Source organism: Centruroides sculpturatus, unplaced genomic scaffold, assembly GCF_000671375.1.
Source record: "Centruroides sculpturatus isolate CEXI.00-Female unplaced genomic scaffold, Cexi_2.0 scaffold999, whole genome shotgun sequence".
In the NCBI taxonomy this organism is placed as follows: domain Eukaryota; kingdom Metazoa; phylum Arthropoda; class Arachnida; order Scorpiones; family Buthidae; genus Centruroides; species Centruroides sculpturatus.
In genome coordinates this window covers 69,649-88,702 of record NW_019385237.1, presented here as the reverse complement: position 1 = coordinate 88,702, position 19,054 = coordinate 69,649, and the positions used below count along the sequence as shown (strand labels likewise).

At 29.6% G+C, this 19,054-nt stretch overlaps 1 protein-coding gene and 1 pseudogene across 1 annotated transcript in view; one reads left to right on the top strand and one right to left on the bottom strand.

The window, feature by feature from the left end:
* LOC111636548 overlaps positions 1-3,331 on the top strand; it is a 14,136-nt pseudogene extending 10,805 nt beyond the window's left edge.
* Positions 3,332-9,043: 5,712 nt separating this feature from the next.
* LOC111636563 (cadherin-23-like) overlaps positions 9,044-19,054 on the bottom strand; it is a 37,819-nt gene continuing 27,808 nt past the window's right edge. Inside the window, exons 26-36 of the mRNA XM_023381842.1 lie at positions 17,084-17,376; positions 16,777-17,010; positions 16,608-16,696; positions 16,405-16,491; positions 12,226-12,291; positions 11,450-11,519; positions 11,231-11,358; positions 10,289-10,329; positions 10,156-10,219; positions 10,013-10,075; positions 9,044-9,936 (exon numbers count right to left, since the gene is read on the bottom strand). Of these exons, the coding sequence (XP_023237610.1) occupies positions 9,612-9,936; positions 10,013-10,075; positions 10,156-10,219; positions 10,289-10,329; positions 11,231-11,358; positions 11,450-11,519; positions 12,226-12,291; positions 16,405-16,491; positions 16,608-16,696; positions 16,777-17,010; positions 17,084-17,376 (1,460 nt within the window). The 3' untranslated portion in view covers positions 9,044-9,611. The remainder of the gene's footprint in view (positions 9,937-10,012; positions 10,076-10,155; positions 10,220-10,288; positions 10,330-11,230; positions 11,359-11,449; positions 11,520-12,225; positions 12,292-16,404; positions 16,492-16,607; positions 16,697-16,776; positions 17,011-17,083; positions 17,377-19,054) is intronic.

The window sequence follows — 19,054 nt, the reverse complement described above, 5'->3', positions numbered from 1 at the left end:
CCCCCCTATAACACTGTTGATAATTCCGTTTTATATGAATTCCATGTTGTACGAGTCACTTAGATTTTACAAATACGTGAGCAGTTCACAGCCCGGCACACGTATTTGTAAAATCTAAGTGACTCGTATAACATGGAATTCATATAAAACGGAATTATCAACAGTGTTATAGGGGGTCTACTGTATTTATCATGATTAAATAACGATTTTTTCGTGTCCATCTACTGCATGAAATTAAATAAATGATTTAATATTTAATATTAAGACACGGAACGTCTTACTGAAAGTACAATTACGATAACAATAAGCCATAAAATCGCGTAACTAGAACGTTATATGCGGGGAAAACGATGTATGAATACATATAAGGAAAATATACATTAAACAATCGACAAAAATACTGTCTTAATTTCTATAATTTACATTATTGTTCCCAGTTTTTATCGAATTAAAAAATAATTGTATTTACTATATGATCTTGCATTGTTTTCTGTATTTTTTTAATGACAGTTTAAGTAAGAATAAATAATCTCGCACTGAATTACTGTATAACCTGTCCGAAACGGAAAAAGTCTTCGGTAAATGATTTTCTATGTAAAAAAAACGACCTGTTTAAAAAGGAAACAGGAGAAAATATTCTATTACGGTTTACACAGGTTTTAGTGTAATTAAATATATTTTATATATATCGTCCTTGTTTTTTTATCTGGCTTACGGCTTAGAAGTGTGTAGAAAGTTGATAATAGCTTTCCTTTTGCGTCATATTATACTAACCAATAAAAGATTGATACAGATACACGAAGCGAACTGTACAAAACGAAGTGGCACAGTGTCAGGAGTGTTAATTACATTGTCTATTTACTAAAAACAACATTAAACATGCCCATCGATTTGTATCTTATGGAGGCGATTGCACCTTGCCGTGCAGTTTTGATGACCGCCAAACAACTGGGTATCGATCTGAACAAGAAGCCCATAGATCTAACGAAACAGGAGCAACTTAAACCCGAATTTATAAAGGTAATTTCTCTTCCTAAATCCTTTAAAAATATTGAATAAATTTAAGGTATTTTATACAAAAATGTGGGGTAATATACCGCGTGAGATGAGTTTACAATTCTTGAAATTTTGCCAACTTTGGCTTCCACTGAGTGGCTAATTGCAGGGAAGAACAGTTGTCCTTTACAGCAGGAAGAACCACAATGCTTTAATTATATTTATACCGTATAACCTGTTCAAAACGAAACCTGAATAATACGGAAACCTGCTAAATCTACCGGTTTACACAGATTTTACTATATAATTCTGAATATAACTTTTTTAATTACTAGATGAACCCCCAACATACCGTACCAACTCTTGACGATAATGGCTATTACGTATGGGAAAGGTAAGTTTGAATATATTTTCTACACACGGTATTCTGTAAAATACAAATTTATAATGTTATTAACATTATAGCCGAGCCATTCTGACATATTTGGCCAACAAATATGCTCCAGATAATAACATATATCCAAAGGATCCTCAGAAGAGAGGGGTCGTTGACAGATTACTGTACTTTGACTTGGGTGTCTTGTACAAAACTTTAGCGGATTATTCTGTGAGTTATAACTTAAAAATCTGTTCTTCTACATGATTTGTATGAAGATAATTTTACATTTTGTGTTAAAATATTAATATTAATTTCGTAGAAACCATTTCTGTTCATGGGTAAGGAGAAAGATCCAGAGAAGGAGAAAGCCTTTGAAAATTCTTTGAAATTCCTGGATGGATTTTTAGAGAAATCGACTTATGTAGCTGGCGATCATTTAACATTAGCCGATTTATCGATTTTGGCTACAATAACTATTACTGAGGTAATTATTTTCTATATAAAATCTTTTGCTCGCTTTATATTTTCTAGATTAAAGTATTAATAGATTAATCCTTAACTAGGAAAAATAATGTAATTAGATTTAACCCACGACCTTACGTTTATAACCATACAGTAAATTTTATCTTTCAGCATGAATTTTGTAATATTTATGTTAATATCAAGTTTAGACTTGTCTAGATTTTTCATTGATTTATTTTAAATTTATTGAAAGATTTTATAATATTCTGTAGGAGAAAATTAACTTTTATATAAAATAATTTTATTTAAATCTACACGAAATATATATATATATATGACGACCCTTAAGATAATAAAAGTATGATAAAGAAACACAAGGGGAGCTACTGTCACCTGAGGACGGTAGAAAACACAAGGGGCGCTGAAAGACGAAGGGCGACATGGGGCGTTGGAAGAGAAAGATACATTTTTAACATTATTTTCTGGTGTGTCAAGAAGGCAAATTTGAGAACACTTCCTTGTATTTGATATAAATTACAGTAAAACTATTCCAAAACAGAAAAATATTCGGTACCGTGCGAGTCTGGCCACAGGTTTCGCTGTATTTCGAAAGATCTGGACGATTTTTTGTTATTATTAATTTTAATATCTAATCCCTCTTTCACAATACCTTCTACTATTTACACCTTGTATTTTGGGGGGAGGGTAATTAAATTAATAACTTAAATTCTTAGACTTACATAACAAAATATCTTAGAATTAAAGTTCAAAAAATATTTCCATAATGATTAAATATTGTCAGATAAGATTAGAAATATTAGCTATTGTCTTGATTTTTTTCTAGACAGGTTTCCTTTTTATTTAGTTTCCTTTTAAACACGGACACTGCTTAAATTTACACAGTCAAATACAAGAAATAAGTTTGGGAACCCCTATATTAAAGGATAAACTCAAAGTTAAAAAATACCAAAAATATATAATATAAATTAAAACCTGTACAGAACGGAACCCGAATAAAACGGAAACCTGCCTAAACGGAAAAATTCTTTAAAACGCAGCAAATTTTGTACGGTTTAACCTGTTCAAAGCAAAGAAACCTGTCAAACCAGTAATAATTCCGGTTTAGGCAAGTTTTCCTGCATTTAATGAAATACAATAAAACCCGCGTAATAGCAGGTTACCGAATATTCTTTCCGGTTAGGCAGGTTTCCGTTTTAGACAGGTTTTATTGTATTTCGATTTCTTTTTTTAAACTTAATTTCATTTAATTTCTTTCTATCTCAGGTATTCGATTACGATTTGAGTGCCCATCCTCATCTCCATGCTTGGTACACCAAACTGAAAAGTCAGTTACCCTATTTCAAAGAGGTTAACGAACCAGGTTTACGGCAATTGAAAGAGTACATCGAAATGAGAAAGCAAGAACACAAAAAAATAAATTCTTAAACAATAATAATAATCCAATAAAATTATTTTTAATTATTATTTAATTCAAATTTGTGTATTTTTTTTTATCAGTCAATAAAAGAATAATTGTATTTACTATATGATCTTGCATTGTTTTTTGTACAGTAAAACCTGTATAAACCGGAATAGCACGGTACCGAATGTTCCGTTTTAAACAGGTTTTACTGTACAACAGTTGACCCCCCCTATAACACTGTTGATAATTCNTTTGTCATTTGTTAATGTATATTTTCCTTATATGTATTCATACATCGTTTTCCCCGCATATAACGTTCTAGTTACGCGATTTTATGGCTTATTGTTATCGTAATTGTACTTTCAGTAAGACGTTCCGTGTCTTAATATTAAATATTAAATCATTTATTTAATTTCATGCAGTAGATGGACACGAAAAAATCGTTATTTAATCATGATAAATACAGTAGACCCCCTATAACACTGTTGATAATTCCGTTTTATATGAATTCCATGTTGTACGAGTCACTTAGATTTTACAAATACGTGAGCAGTTCACAGCCCGGCACACGTATTTGTAAAATCTAAGTGACTCGTATAACATGGAATTCATATAAAACGGAATTATCAACAGTGTTATAGGGGGTCTACTGTATTTATCATGATTAAATAACGATTTTTTCGTGTCCATCTACTGCATGAAATTAAATAAATGATTTAATATTTAATATTAAGACACGGAACGTCTTACTGAAAGTACAATTACGATAACAATAAGCCATAAAATCGCGTAACTAGAACGTTATATGCGGGGAAAACGATGTATGAATACATATAAGGAAAATATACATTAACAATCGACAAAAATACTGTCTTAATTTCTATAATTTACATTATTGTTCCCAGTTTTTATCGAATTAAAACGATTATTTTTATGGCTGTGTATTATAAATTTATAAATTTACAGCCATAAAAGAATAACATGAATAAATTTTAAAGGTTTTTAATAGGCTGTAGATACAATAAAACACGCATAAATCGGAATCTTGCAGTATCGAATATATTTTCCCCGGTGTAGCAGGTTACAGTTATGAACGGGTTCTCTTAAGTTAGAAAATCGGTCCGTTACGAATAATTTTTTCGGATTTTTAGGCTTCCTTCTTATCCAGGTTCCGTTTTGGACAGGTTTTTTGCAATTAAAATATTTGTAAATGCTAATAACGAGTAAAATCTTCATTAAGTTCGACCGGAGATATGACACATGACCACCTCTATCTCCTCACTCATTCGACCTTTAACCACGAAAATTTGACAGCATCGATGCCCCTAATACACAAACCTGTCAGCAAAATTTCAGAAATATTCGACCAAAGGTAGGGGAGTTATAAAGCTTTAAATTGGGTAAACATAATCGCTCCTCCACCACACGCATACAGAAAAACCACCGAATTTTTTGCATTTCTCGACGTTTCAAGGTCTCACTAGTCTAAAAAAATGTAAAAATCTTGGAGTTAAGTTTATTATTTTACTTGTTAAGAAAATATTTATATTTATTTCTTTTAAATATATTTAAAAATCCGAACATTAAAAACTCGAAAATAGGCTAAAATAAATTAAATATATATATTTTACAATCGCTTAATTGTTGTTATATAAGTCTACTTGGATTAATGTACAGGTGATGCAATTCTGACCTACAGGGATGTCGAAATTGCATTGTCATTAGCAGACGTTAGCGACGTACAGAGAAATATTTGGCGTATCATAGCGTATAATTTTACTCACGAATAGATTAGAGACGATAAAAATTTTAATATTAAAAAAAAATACAGTAAAACCTGCGTAAGCCGGAATTGCACGATTACCGAGTATTTCTTCATCGAGTTTCCGTTTTAAACAGGTTTCTTTTAACGTAAAAAAATCTCTCCGTTCCAAAAGAAAAAGAAAATACCTTTTTTTTTTAAGCAGGTTTCCGTTTTGGACAGGTTTTACTTAATTAAATTTGAAATTTAATTAAATATTTAACCTGTTAAACGAAGACTTTATGAAGATTTTCTGCAATCAATTCTGACTTGCAGAAAGTCGCCATTTTATTTGCAAGGGCATTAATTTTAATTATTCCTTCCTAATATTATTACGAAACTTGTTACGTAACACTGTAGAAAAAGATATATTTTTATTTTCTTAAACGCAGGGTGGTCAAAAAGTCAGTTGACTGAGCTAAATTAAGATTATTTTAACAAGCGACTGCCTTTTCAAACCGGTTTTTTAATCGTTCTTAAAGTATCGGTTAAATGATTTTTAGGTCACTCTCTACACTCCTACTTGTTCTTGAATCTATAAACTATACTATCAGATAAATTTATCGTATTATTACTGTTTATCTAACAATAGAAATCATTTAGAAGACATTCAGTGGCACACTACTTGTGATTCATACTATTGACGGATCGTACGATCAATCAGTCTATAAAATTGATTGTTGATCCCTCCCTATCTTAAATGTCCCGTGTTATCATTTAATTTCTACTAACGTGTTGTATGTAAATGCTTTTCTGACTTTTAAAAAGCTGGTAGCATTATTGTTAAACTTTTCCGGCATTCTTTATTAGTTTTCATTCCCAATAATTACTACCATTATCTTTAAGATCTTCAGGCCACTTCGGGAGATATTAAGATGAGAGTATATCTCCCGAAAAAACAGTGCAATTTTCTTGAAAATTTCTAGAAATATTCCCCCCTAATACACAAACCTCCGTGCAAAATTTCAGAAATTTTTGATAAAAAACGCAAGAGTTATTAAGCTTATAATTGGGTTTTAAAAAAATGGTGCAACCAACACACACGTGCGGCAACACAACACGTGGGCGAGCTGCCGTGGGGGATGTCTCCAGGGAGGACTTTCTAAGGGAAGCTGGCCACTATTTAGGTGTTACTAACGTAAAGAAAACCCAGAAAACTCATTTGGAGAAAATGGAACCCACAACCAAGTCCAGTGGTTTTATCCATTCGTCAACTGGTGGGCACCACACACATTAACATCCATACATACAGCGAAAATCTCCAATTTTTTTTAATTTCTCGACGTTTTAAGATCCCGAGTCCAAAAATATAAAAATTTGGGGAAATTTTGGGAGGGTCAAAAAATCACCTCCATACTTTCCCTCTGTTGTATAGGCCCTATAACAGCGAGGAAATTACAGAAAATAAACCTTTAAAATTAAAAAAATTACACTATAAAATTACAGCAAATTAAAAGTATTAACAAGATTCAATTTCCACGTTGCGAATTTGAAGAATTATCAATTAATATTTTAAATAATTACTCGGCCATTTCCTCTAATTAAGTAAAACCTACACAAAGTAAATTCGCATTTACAGGAAACATTTTTAGATTTAACTAGTTTTAAATTAAAGTATTTAATAATTGTCTTGCATCATTCAAAATCTTCGAGATAACTTATCATTAGATTAAAGAGATATTTTGAGTGATTAACAGTTTATTCTATCTCATTAATGAAGAAGATAAAATGACGATTATAGTAATTCCGACAGCTAAAGTAGACCTCGTATTCTAGTGCCTCGTTTCTCAACCGGTGGTCCGCGAGCCCCTAAGGGTCAGTCAAAAAAAATGACCCTTCCCAAAAACCCAAGACTTTCACATCTTTTGGACTGGGAAATCTTGAAACGTCGACAAAGATCGAGGCAGGCCTTTTTTTTAAACTCTTCATCCATTGGGCACTAAGAGGTCATTTTTAGCAAAGCCCATTATGAATTGGCCAGGATTTTTTCGGATTTTCTTTACGTTAGTAGCACGTAAATAGGGCCAATTTCTCGTTAAAAGTTTTCTCGGGATGTCAGATCTCCCACGTGTCACGCTGCCGTATACAAACAAAAAACAAACGAAATTCTTGGTAAAGAAAAAAAAATTGTTTCAATAATAGTAAAATTTTATTGATTATTTTAATAATTTTAATTAAAACTTAATAATAATAACCACGAATAAAGATATTGGAAGAAAATAGAAGAGAATAAAGATCCTTTCTTATCGTGGATTCGGGTAAAAATTCGATAAAATTTTATTGCCACAACATTTCTGAACTAAGTTTTATAGTCCTGAAGAACATCATTTTCTGTAACGTTTGTTTGTCTGATGACAGATAGTCAACGGTGTACAGAGAAGACAACCCCTGAGGAAAATACAAAGTCAACAACGTGGTATTCTATTGTTTGTAGAAGAACAAAGAATTTGTCTGCTAAGGTATCGATTTATGCACAGAGTTTTGATCGGAAAAGCTGTTGCTTTAATCGTTCGTAGTAAATACATTTGTTTAATTTCTGTTATTTAATTATAATGTTTTTTAATTTAGTATATGATATAAATTTTGCAAGAATATATAAGATTTTTCTGAATAATTTATCAATTCCATTAATAAAAATATTTTAATGTTTTATATTTTAATATATTAATAAATAAATTNCCAAGATATTTATAGAATTGTGACCTATTTCTAGTTATTTTGAATGAATATTATAAAAGTTTCTATATCATTAATTTTTTGCCAATGTTATATTGAATAAATGCAATTTTTAGTGACAAAAAAGAAAATTGCAAAAATATTCGTAATAATCAAATGATTAAGCAGTCATTGTTCTGACCCTGAAAATTGTTTTTGATTAACTAAAATTTCAGCAAAATCATATGCACTTTGTATTTAACAAACTTGGCTTCTGTGATAATTTACTATACTTTTAATTTGTGTAATAATTATATAATATTCTAACATATCTAAAAACTATGAATTATGCTAATTATTAATTAATTATGATTATCATAATTTAAGCCCAAAAACAACCAGCTTTTAGATGAATTGATTGTACATATATATATATTTCAAAAAGAAATATTTCTAAAAACTTGGCTAACATTTTGAGCAGGTTCCATCATTGGAGGTTAAACTGTATTATATTGTATAAACATATACATGCATAAATTTAATGTGTGACTACTAATTAATCATGTTATTTTATATTATTTAGTTTAAAAAAAACAAAAAGAATAAATGGAATGCATACAACTGAAGTGTAGCCCAAAATTTAGTTAAATGAGTTTTGTGTGTATGGGTAAACTTTGTGAATATGAACTGTGAATGGAGCTTAGAACAAATCTTGTTTTTACAAAATTTATTAAAACAAAGCCACAAATTAATTATTTTTTAGCTAAAGTAGTTAACCATTATAAAAACTAAATTGCTATTTTATTCGGGTAATTCTTTATCGAATTTACAAAAAGCTATTAAAAAAATCCTCCTTGTTTAATATACAAATTGGTCCAACAGTAGCCAAGTGGATCCGGTCGTGGGTTCGTGCTTGGCCACGTGGAGTTTTTAGGGCTTTCAAAAACCTAAATAGGGGGCCATTTTCTTGTAGAAAGTCTTCCTTCCTCGCAGTGACGCGTTATTCTTTGAGCGAGAAGGACAATTATCTGGGTCCCCCACTAAAACAGGGGGCTCCAAACCAATTTATTATAAGAAAATATTTCCTCCAAAAAATTCCCTCGAAGAAAAAAATGCCTGTACATGGGGCTCCCTAATTTACTTGGACCCCGTGAAGCTATAACGCGCCACTGCCTTTTCGGCAGATCGTCCAAGTGTCGCGTTGCAATATACAAATTGCTGGCTTTCTTGCAAAAGAAGTCACCGTTAACTGACTTCTGGATCACCCTCTATTCTTTCGTTAAGTATTTATGTACAATTTCATGCGGGTAAAGCACAAAACAAAGTACAAAGTCGAACGTTTCGTTTTTAATTCATTCGTTTCAACATGTAAAAAAAATGAACGATACATGTCACAACAGTTTGAAAGTTATTGGTCCGATGGCAGATAGATGATAACGTTAAGACAATAATGATTATGGCATAAAATACAATAATTTAGATACACAAAATGTTCATGTATAACGACATCACAAATCATTAAAAAAAAAATAAAAAACAAGACGTCAAACTTCTGTGGCACGAGTAGTTTAAAAGCGCTGTTCATCCATTCATTCAATTAAGTATGGTCCTTCACGAAATATTTCGTATAAATTCCAAAAAAATGGATTTTCTCTTTATAAAAATAGTCACTAAATTTACTCCATTTACTTCCAAACTCGAAATATTTATCAAAGTTGAGCATGGAACTAGTTTTTGAGCTTTGAAAAATGTTCTTTCACAACTTCAATTTCGAGTTATTCACACGAGTAGGGTACAAAAAAAAGGAGCACTTCCCCTCGTTGCATAATTATATATATATAAAAGTCCTGCTCCAAATAATAATTTACTCAAAACTTCTAGAAATTAATTCAAATTTAAAGTTCCGAAGTTTCCAAATTGGCAATGTGAGGTGTTAAGAGCACCGGACCCGATCCGTATATGAAATGTTTATTTGATTTGTTAAGATCATTTTGTTCTTGGACCGGATCCTTGGGTGGAGTGTTATGAATCTGTTGAATACCAGACGTAACTTTAGGAGAATTGTTTGACGTAATGGTAAATGGTTCGGATGCTATTCTAACACTTTTATAATTGACTGTAGGAGCATGTTGGGGTGTAGTCTCACTCGATGGACTGGTAGAAGTTTCGGTATCTTCCACTGCATTTTCATCTAAAGAATTGTCATCTTCTGATCTATGGCTACAAAATAAGATAAAATTGAATTAATTTTAACACTTCTGAAGTCTCTTACGTCAGTATCAAATCTAACACCAACCTCAGTTCCTCTTCATCTTTATACCATTCGTTGTCGTAAGCGTGCATCCAAATTGGATTCGACCTGTTAAAATATAATAAAATTACTCGAAAAATGTTTTTCAATACAATTAAAAATCGACACAATTTTTTTTTATATTTTACCCTTCTACGGAGTGTTGGTTCGTATTTGGTACATCCATACGATTAAGAGCTGAATCTTGAGAACCTAAACAATGGATTTTCTTTAGAGAAGATCAGGATTAAACGGATTAAAAATGAAAGAAAATAAACTTACCAAATGCTGTTGCAGTAGCTGCTTTTAATTTCCTTTCATACCTTTAAAAAATTATTATTATTATTATTTTACTGAATGCAGAAGTTAGAATTAAAGCAACACACCGTTGAAAGACTTATTTTAAAAAGTCTCCCGCTTGTTTTTTAATATAAAACAAGCGGGACTTTTTTTTTTTTTAAAAACCACGTTTTTTTTTTATTTTAAAAAAACACTGCATTTTATTCGAGTAGAATACAATTTATTTAGAAATTTATACGGTATTCTCATGTTAAATGCAGTAAAGAAAAATTTATTTTCTGTAGGAGTAGAGTGGTAAAATAAGTTTATTTTTGCTAACGTCTTATTGTCCTGAATGTAAAATTGAAGTATTATCTTTTCCATGCTGAATTGAACAGGAATTTCTCAAAAAGCAGACTTTTCTTTCTTTCTTTTTACATCACAGAATCGTCTTTAAGAGCTTATAAATAACAAACATGGAAGGAGAATAAACTCGATTTCCTTCAATTGCATTCCATCATACAAATGAACAATATGTAGGCGCTTATAAAATCACTCACTCTCCACTCTTTATGATAATCAGTCGTCTATAAAATCAATTTTTTCCCCCTTCTGGAATAGTTTTTCTATAAATTCCAATGTTATAGCGATTTATTTACACAGATTTTTAGTAATAAAAATATTAGAAGAGAAGGTAAATAAGATTACAGCACGGTTGGATTTATACAAAACTTAGCTTAAGGCCTCAGTTTACAAGGCCTCACTCTTTTAAAAACTTATAATTATCCGGTATAAATGGAAATGCCTGGTTTAATTGTGTTATAAAAGGCTCATGGAAGACCTTTCATAATAGCTCAGGAATGGATTTAGACTTGTTGCGTGTGCAATTTATTAAAGTTTGAGTGCAGAATTTAATTTTATTGGATGAGGAACATGAAAATTTACCTGCTTCTCTGAGTTAAACATAAAGAGATGACTAAAACCAGCATAATTGCCAAAAATACGGCTAATCCTATTAACCACACTCTTACTTGGCCTTCGACACTCGCCATTACTATGGTATCTTTAGCAGCCTGTATGCAAAATATTTAAATATATAAATAAATTCTGAAAATAAAATTTTAAAAGAAAATAAGTTTTAAAGATAAAAAAAATAACTCGTACTTCACTCTCTAGGACGTTGAATTCTTTAAATAATTCGTCTAAAAATTCAATGTTTCTATCCAAATAAATTGTATTCTACTCGNCCCTATTTTTGTTCGGTAGAGCATCTTGTTCCTTTTTTCTTTTTTTTTTTTTTTAAAGTAAGAATTAATTATTTTATATAAATTTTAAGTAGAATAATTTAACTAACTACGATTATTTTAAAATATAAATCATTATTATTAAATGTAAATATTTGTTTTGGATTTTAATGCCATCATCGAGTGGTTACAGATGAGTTTTCTGAAGTGCTGATGTTTAATTTAACGTTGTTAATACAAAATTTGATAAATAAACATAAGCTGAATTTTTAAAATATTGTAAAAATGTACATTTTTAAACTGTGGAAAAGTAAGGATTTTTTTTAAAAATGTGCTTTTATGAGAATTAGATACAATACTACTATCCATTTAGTAAATTCTCGAATTCACATCACAATCCACCAACGTAAACATCGTAGTGTTCGATTTATATATATATATATAGCCTATATTTAGAAACATTAAACGCAGAAATTTATTAAGGAAAATCTAATATAAATAACTCAAATCGACGCGACGCGACGCGAAACTTGACGATGCGCACCTTGAAAAACAATTAAATAATAATAATAATTTATGGATAATTTGTGAAAAAATTAAATACATTTTTTAATCTACATTTATCCTACTTTACAAGTAAAATTCATTTGGTAATTTAATCACAAAAATATTAACACTACAAAATTAACTTACGATAAAACCGTATTGACGTCCATAATGGAATTATCTTCTCTATTAACAAAATGCATATATAAATCACTCCTATAATAGAAAAAAAATTAATGTACTTTAAAGTTAAATAAAAGTAAAATTATTGATAAAAATTTCAAGTGCGCTATTCTTCGTACGCGACAGATCTTCTGTCGCGTCGCGTGTATTGTTTCTGAGCGACGCGTCGCTCACAAACTATACAGATGGGTATCAACAGGTTGCACCACGGTCGACGCGTAAGAAAGATCTCAAAAAATTTTTATGAAAATCAGTGGCAAGTGGATGAGTTTTTCGCGTTTTCTACGTGTATCTAACACCTAAACAGGGCCATTTTCCCATAGCAATTTTCCCCAGAAAGCACCCCTTGGCATATCGTGAGTCGCTCTACAGTACAACCTGTCTAAAACGGAAAAATTCACTACAGCGTGATACCCGTTTATACAGGTTTTACTGTACAGTACATATACTCATAATCAAAAGTAATTTCTAAAGTAGAATAGGGTTTTTTTTTCTTTTAGGATTAAATTAAAGTTGATAACGATGATAAATGGGTAAATTTTATTTTTATTTTGGTCCTAATTAAACTAAATTACACTTTAATTTAGTCTACGTAAGGCAAATAACATGACACAAGCGAGAACTAAGTACCCAATTAACGTATCACCGCACTGATTTCATGCAGTTACTTATTTCACCAATTCACCGAATAAATATTTAATATAATTCAATCATTTTAAAATGCTATTTTAAACAACACTCGAAGCAGTTATTGTTCTAAATGAATCGGGTTTATATATGAATACCCGTTTTTTAAATAGGAAATATAAAAGAATTGTTAAAGTTGTGTTGGATACAGTGAAGTTTACTTTATAGCACATGTCCATGCTTTCGTCACAATAAGGATAATACAGAAAGGATGTGTCGCTTTTTGTTTGCATATAACAAGAGATGTGTGACTAAAGCAAGCACGCGAGATCGATTGATAAAAGAAAGTATCTTGAACACCCTTTTCTGAGTATTCATTATTATTATTATTTTTTTAAACCAGTTTCAGCAAAGTGTTACAGTCACTTTTCTTCAGTTTATGTTATTATTTAATTAAAAATGCATGCCCTGTTGTAATTATTTTAACACATGATACTGTGTTACATTTATTACTTTATGGCCCACTGAATATACGAAAAATGTCACCTGGGACTTTAACCAGATTGATACAGCAAAAGTTTCTGGATTTCAATTGAAATTAAACAGTTTATCTCAGTAAAAAAAAGAGCCTAAACTGTAAATTTACACTCATTTAATTAATATAAGAATAGAATATTTTTTCATGAAATATAAGCTACATAGACTTTGAAGAGTGGAAAATAAAAAAAAGTAATGATCTAGGAATATGAAATTCATTATAATTATTATAATAACAAATGAGTTATGTGATTATTAATCTCAATAAGAGATTTCAAACAAAGTATAGAGCCAAGAAAGAAACATAAATTTAGTTTTCAGAAGTATTTATAACAAATCATTTAAGTAAACTAAAGTAACTCAATTTAAGAAGCAATTAATACTTTTTATTGGAAATTTAAAATATTGTATATAATTTTACATAATAAATGCAAATATTACTGGTAGTCATAGCTGCCCAGAGCTTGTTTTGGACCCAGCATAGAGCATGCCTTATCTGCCCCTTAGTAGCCCCTTTAAAAATGAAATATGTATTGTTTCTTTATTAATAAAAAATCTTAAAATTTTTTTTGTTAATAAAATAACATTATTTCATAGGGGTAGGAACAGGCAAGAGAAAATATAGGGACATTACTGGTCTAAGTTTTCTCTGGGCTGGGAGAAAACTCCACAGTTTTCTCTCTCTTCCAGGGCTCTGATGGGAATAATATTTGCTATAACATATATGAAAAGATTTGTTGTAAAATATTTCCTAATTAATACAGTTATTGTGCTACATTTACTACAATAAGTTTGTAGTTAATATAATTATTAAAAATTTGTTTTAGTAGAGATATTTATTATATTTGATATGTGAAAATCTCATCAAAACCATATTTTTAATGCCTCTTAATAATTTATTAACTTAAATAAATCACAATTATCAGAAAGTTATATTGATCAAATATGATTTGTTGATCTTATTCCATCAATACTATCATCTCATAATAAAATATGACAAGTGTTGCATTACTATATATATGATGCTAAAATGAATGATAGAATTCTGATATTTAAAATATTTTTTGGAAGCAAAGAAGCATATTGTGGATGAAGCAGTATCCTTGGATAATACAGTAAAACCTCATTAATTAAATCAAAGTTAAAGGATAAAAACTCCTGACTTAAAATTAAAGAATTTTAAGTTAACAAGCTGAATATCCAATTTTCTCAAATCTTTCTGTTGCTGTAAATTTCTCATTATCACTTTCTTAAGGGTCTGTTTAGAGAATGATTACAAAATTGTATAGAATTTATTATGCTTTTGAATACATTGTGCAAGGCACCCCCATAGCATCCTATTGTGTCCCAATCAGAACACTGGTAACATATTGTATCAATAAAAGAATATCATTGTGAGGTTGTAATGGCATAGTGTTATGTTCAACATAGAGCTGTAGAGTAATTTTACCTAATCATCTGTATTTACATGGAATATAAGTGAAAATGAAGATGATGGACTTATCAAAGGATGGAAGGTACATAGGAAAATAGATTTGAGTTAAAAGTGCCAATAGTTTTGACTGAACAACATCATATTATAGGGAAAACTTTATATATATGCTGTGCATAGGACCTGTAACCAGTTTTAGTTAACACAACTTTAAATTAAATGCAGTTCAACTTAGGTTTTACTGTAAAGATGTAACTGAGAGCAATATATGATTTTTTTAACATTTATAATACAGTAGAGCCTCAAAAACTCAGCCTAATGTGGACCAAAGGGTGGCCGAGTTTGTGAAAATGCTGGGTTATCGGAAATGGGGTTAAAAAAAATAAGTATGAGTGTTTCCTTAGAAAATACTGTACTGTACTTGTATGTATTGTTTACTTGAGAATACAACAGAGAATAAACTGCCAAAATACCCTTAAACAAAGGAAAAGTATGTACTTTATGAAGGCATAGAGCCTTTACTTCATGAAAATGAAAATTAATGAATACACTGTACAGTAATTTACCTGATAAGACAGACCTCAGAAAAATACTTTATGAGGCATAAAGCTGTCTTTATCATGAAAATTAATTAACTAAGGGTTTTTTTTTGCCCTGCCAATGTGTGGCCGAGCTATCCGGAGTGCCGGGTTATCCAGTGCCGAGTTTTCGAGGCTCTACTGTATTAATATTAGTAGAATATTTATTGATACATAAAAATAATTTTAAAAATTGTCAATTTGTTAGATTTTCCTATACACTGTTTCTAATTTTGCATATTACTTGTGTTTCTTTCTACTCTGGATACTTCTTACCCTTGCTACACGTATGTGGAAAATTTTTGTAATTGAAAAGATCAACACAGATAGAAATTTACTATATTTTTTAGAAAATTAAGAAAATAAAAATTAAAGTTAACTTTTCAAAATTACTTTAAAAAAAACACATTTAATTTTTTTCATAAATTACTTAGTAACATATATAGACTATTGGTTACAACTGATTCATGCAATTTCAAACATTTATTTTTTATAAAATAATGCTTGTAGTTTTACATTAGACTTTTGTTGTTTTGACTCCCTTGATTTTACTTACATTTTGAAGAAACTAAAGTAAACAAGCTGCTTACACAAAGTCAAGGATAAAATGAAAGACGCTTACATTTTCAGCCTGGCTCATTAGCTGAAATTGTTACTGTTTTTGATTTTATCCTTAAATTTCAGGAAAGCAGTTTGTTTTCTTCTCTATAAAGTACATACATTATTGTTATATTGAAAATAACTTATGATTTTAAAGATAACCGAAAATACAAAGAAAGATTTTGAATGATGTTATCAGTGTGTTATAGATTTTGAATTGATAAATGCTATTTAAAATTGTTAGAATGATTAATAAATTTTATTGTAAGTCATATCATATTATAGAAGTCATACCAATGATTAAAATTTAATTTTTTTTAAATTAAATTTATTTGATTTCCATTACTTTCATAAATTCATTTTTATACTTACTTCTTTTTGTCCACAGATCCATCATGATTTTCATGATATTTATATTCATCCACATTGACTATGGCACCTGTTATATTGCTGAGAACACTAGAAATATTTTAAAAATTAAACAATCATGTAGATTATTTTTAAAATTTATCTTAAATTTAAAACTGTATACTGTATTTATTTTAAATTGCACAGATAAAGTTTTATTTACTCACTCTCTGAAATTTTCTAGTTTCTCTCTTAATTCTTCTGGAGTAAGTCTTAATACAAAACGAACTCTTTGATCTTCACGTAACAGATAAATCTATAATTGGAAATGAAATAAAATATAAATTTCCACATAAGAATTGTTATTTACTTCAATATTTATTATGCTTGACTTACAAAAACTCTGGCAGTACTGAAAAGTCCATCTGTATCATTTGCTAAAACTTCAAAATCAAAATATCCTTTCATACCCTTTTGAGGATCAAATGTAAGACTAATTTGCCCAGTTTCTCTATCAATGGCAAAGGGCGAGTTTTTGATAGAATCTAGTCCTTCCGACAAAGTTCTTTGAATTTCTCCAATGATATAATAATTTACAATACTATTTTCACCTATATCCAAGTCTACAGCCTAATAATTTGCAAATTTATTAGTAATTTAATGAAACTTATTTGATGAAAGCGTTATTGTTTTAAATATTTACCTTTACAGACATAAATACAGTTCCAAAATCCATGTCTGTAGTAACACCACCTGTAAATACTGATTTAACAAATCTTGGAGGATTATCATTGATATCCCTTACACCAATATTGACTTGTAGTAAGGTGTTATCTCTAGGATCAAATCCTCCAGAATAATTTGGCACATGCAAACAATCATCAGTAGCTTGAACTATAAGTGTATAATTTGACCTTTCTTCCCTATCTAAAACATCAGTTGTATATAAGCTATGAGTAAAGATGTCTAGTTTAAATCTTCCTTCTTTATTTCCATCTGTTTAATAAAAAAAATGTCTGGCTGAGATTGAATTTTATAAATAGAGAAATAAAAATTTATTAATTATCATTATACATTAATTTATTTAATTGTAAATTATCAGAGAATATAAACATACATAAAAAGCTGATATTTTATATAGTTTTTTTTTCATTTTTTTTATTAAGATACTACACTTTAAATATGCATTAAACAATTATAAAAACAGTAAAAATTTAAGCATTTTTAATTTTGATGTTCTGGTCTTTGGTAACATATTAATTAATGGGAAACTATTTTTCTAAAAATGATGTTTTACTTTAATTAAGAATATATGTATATTTTATGCATTGATATAATGAAACTGATAGTGATAAACAAGTGTTGAGAAACATTTAAGTACAGCTCATGAAGTAAAAGTCTTTGCAAAAACAATCATTTGAACTATTGATAGAATTAATAAAGGAAAATGTTAGATGTTTCAATAAATTAGTTATTTAAAGGAATGGATATGTTATAGAAGACAATGGGTATATTCCAGTATACATCCATCCAAGCCACAACTGACATCAGTGAATAGTTTAATAAGCTTTTATTTGAACATCTGATAACTGAAGGAGATGACAAAAAGTAGACAGTACTAGATTGGCATTTGCAGACTTTTGTTAAAATAACTTTGGGTTAATTAATACTGATGAGTAGTAAAAGTGATGTTAATAATACAACCATAGAAGCAGACATATTGCTTTATCAAAGCTCATCATATTTACAGCCTGATGAGTGTAATGTGCATCAGTAACTGCACTAATGAACTCATTGGTAAATATCAGAACGCAGTTTAGTATATTACAATTCATTGATTCACTGTTTAATGCATACTGGAATGAACCCAATGAACTACACAGATGATATAGATGACTAATATATTAATAGCATGATTATTTGTTTTCTTAGAGAATAAGGATGACAAATTTTTAAACATATATGTATTGTATTTGTTTATAAAAGTAAGAATGCATTAATCTTATTAGTTTAATAATGCTTTATATTAAAAACAGCACTTACATATATGTTTTGCAAACCGTGCAAAACAACACTTACAATTTGAATAGAATAATTCTTGCAAGTTGCAAAACAATTACCAGCATGGTTTCATAAGTACTAAATAAGGATAATTCTTACAAAATATATATATTTAAAATTGTTATTACAGTTTTTTTTTTAAATAATGATTGTGTGTGTCAGTGGTACATAGCCAAAAATAATCATGTATCTCCTGAAGATCTTTTATATACCCGGGACCATGCATACCACACTGTGAAATACTACTTTAGAGCAAAGGTTTTTAATTGGTGTAACAAAAACCTCTGATGAGATGCCACAAAATTTCAAACTGCTAATTTTTTGTATTCCTTTTAATGTTATTTGTTCACCAACTGCTTCTATAAGCTGGATTGTTTAATGGACTCATCAAAAACCTCATTTTAATACCAGCAGAAGTTTAACCTTTCATGTGAACTTGGGATAAGACACTTGAAAGATTAAACTCCTGCTGGTGTTAAAATAAGGTTTTGGTAAATCAATCTTATTTGTATATTATATATATAAACTACAGATTTTTAATGTTGTATTTTGTATATACATATAATGGAATCTTTAATGAAACACAGTTTTGTCAGTGTACTACTAAAAATTG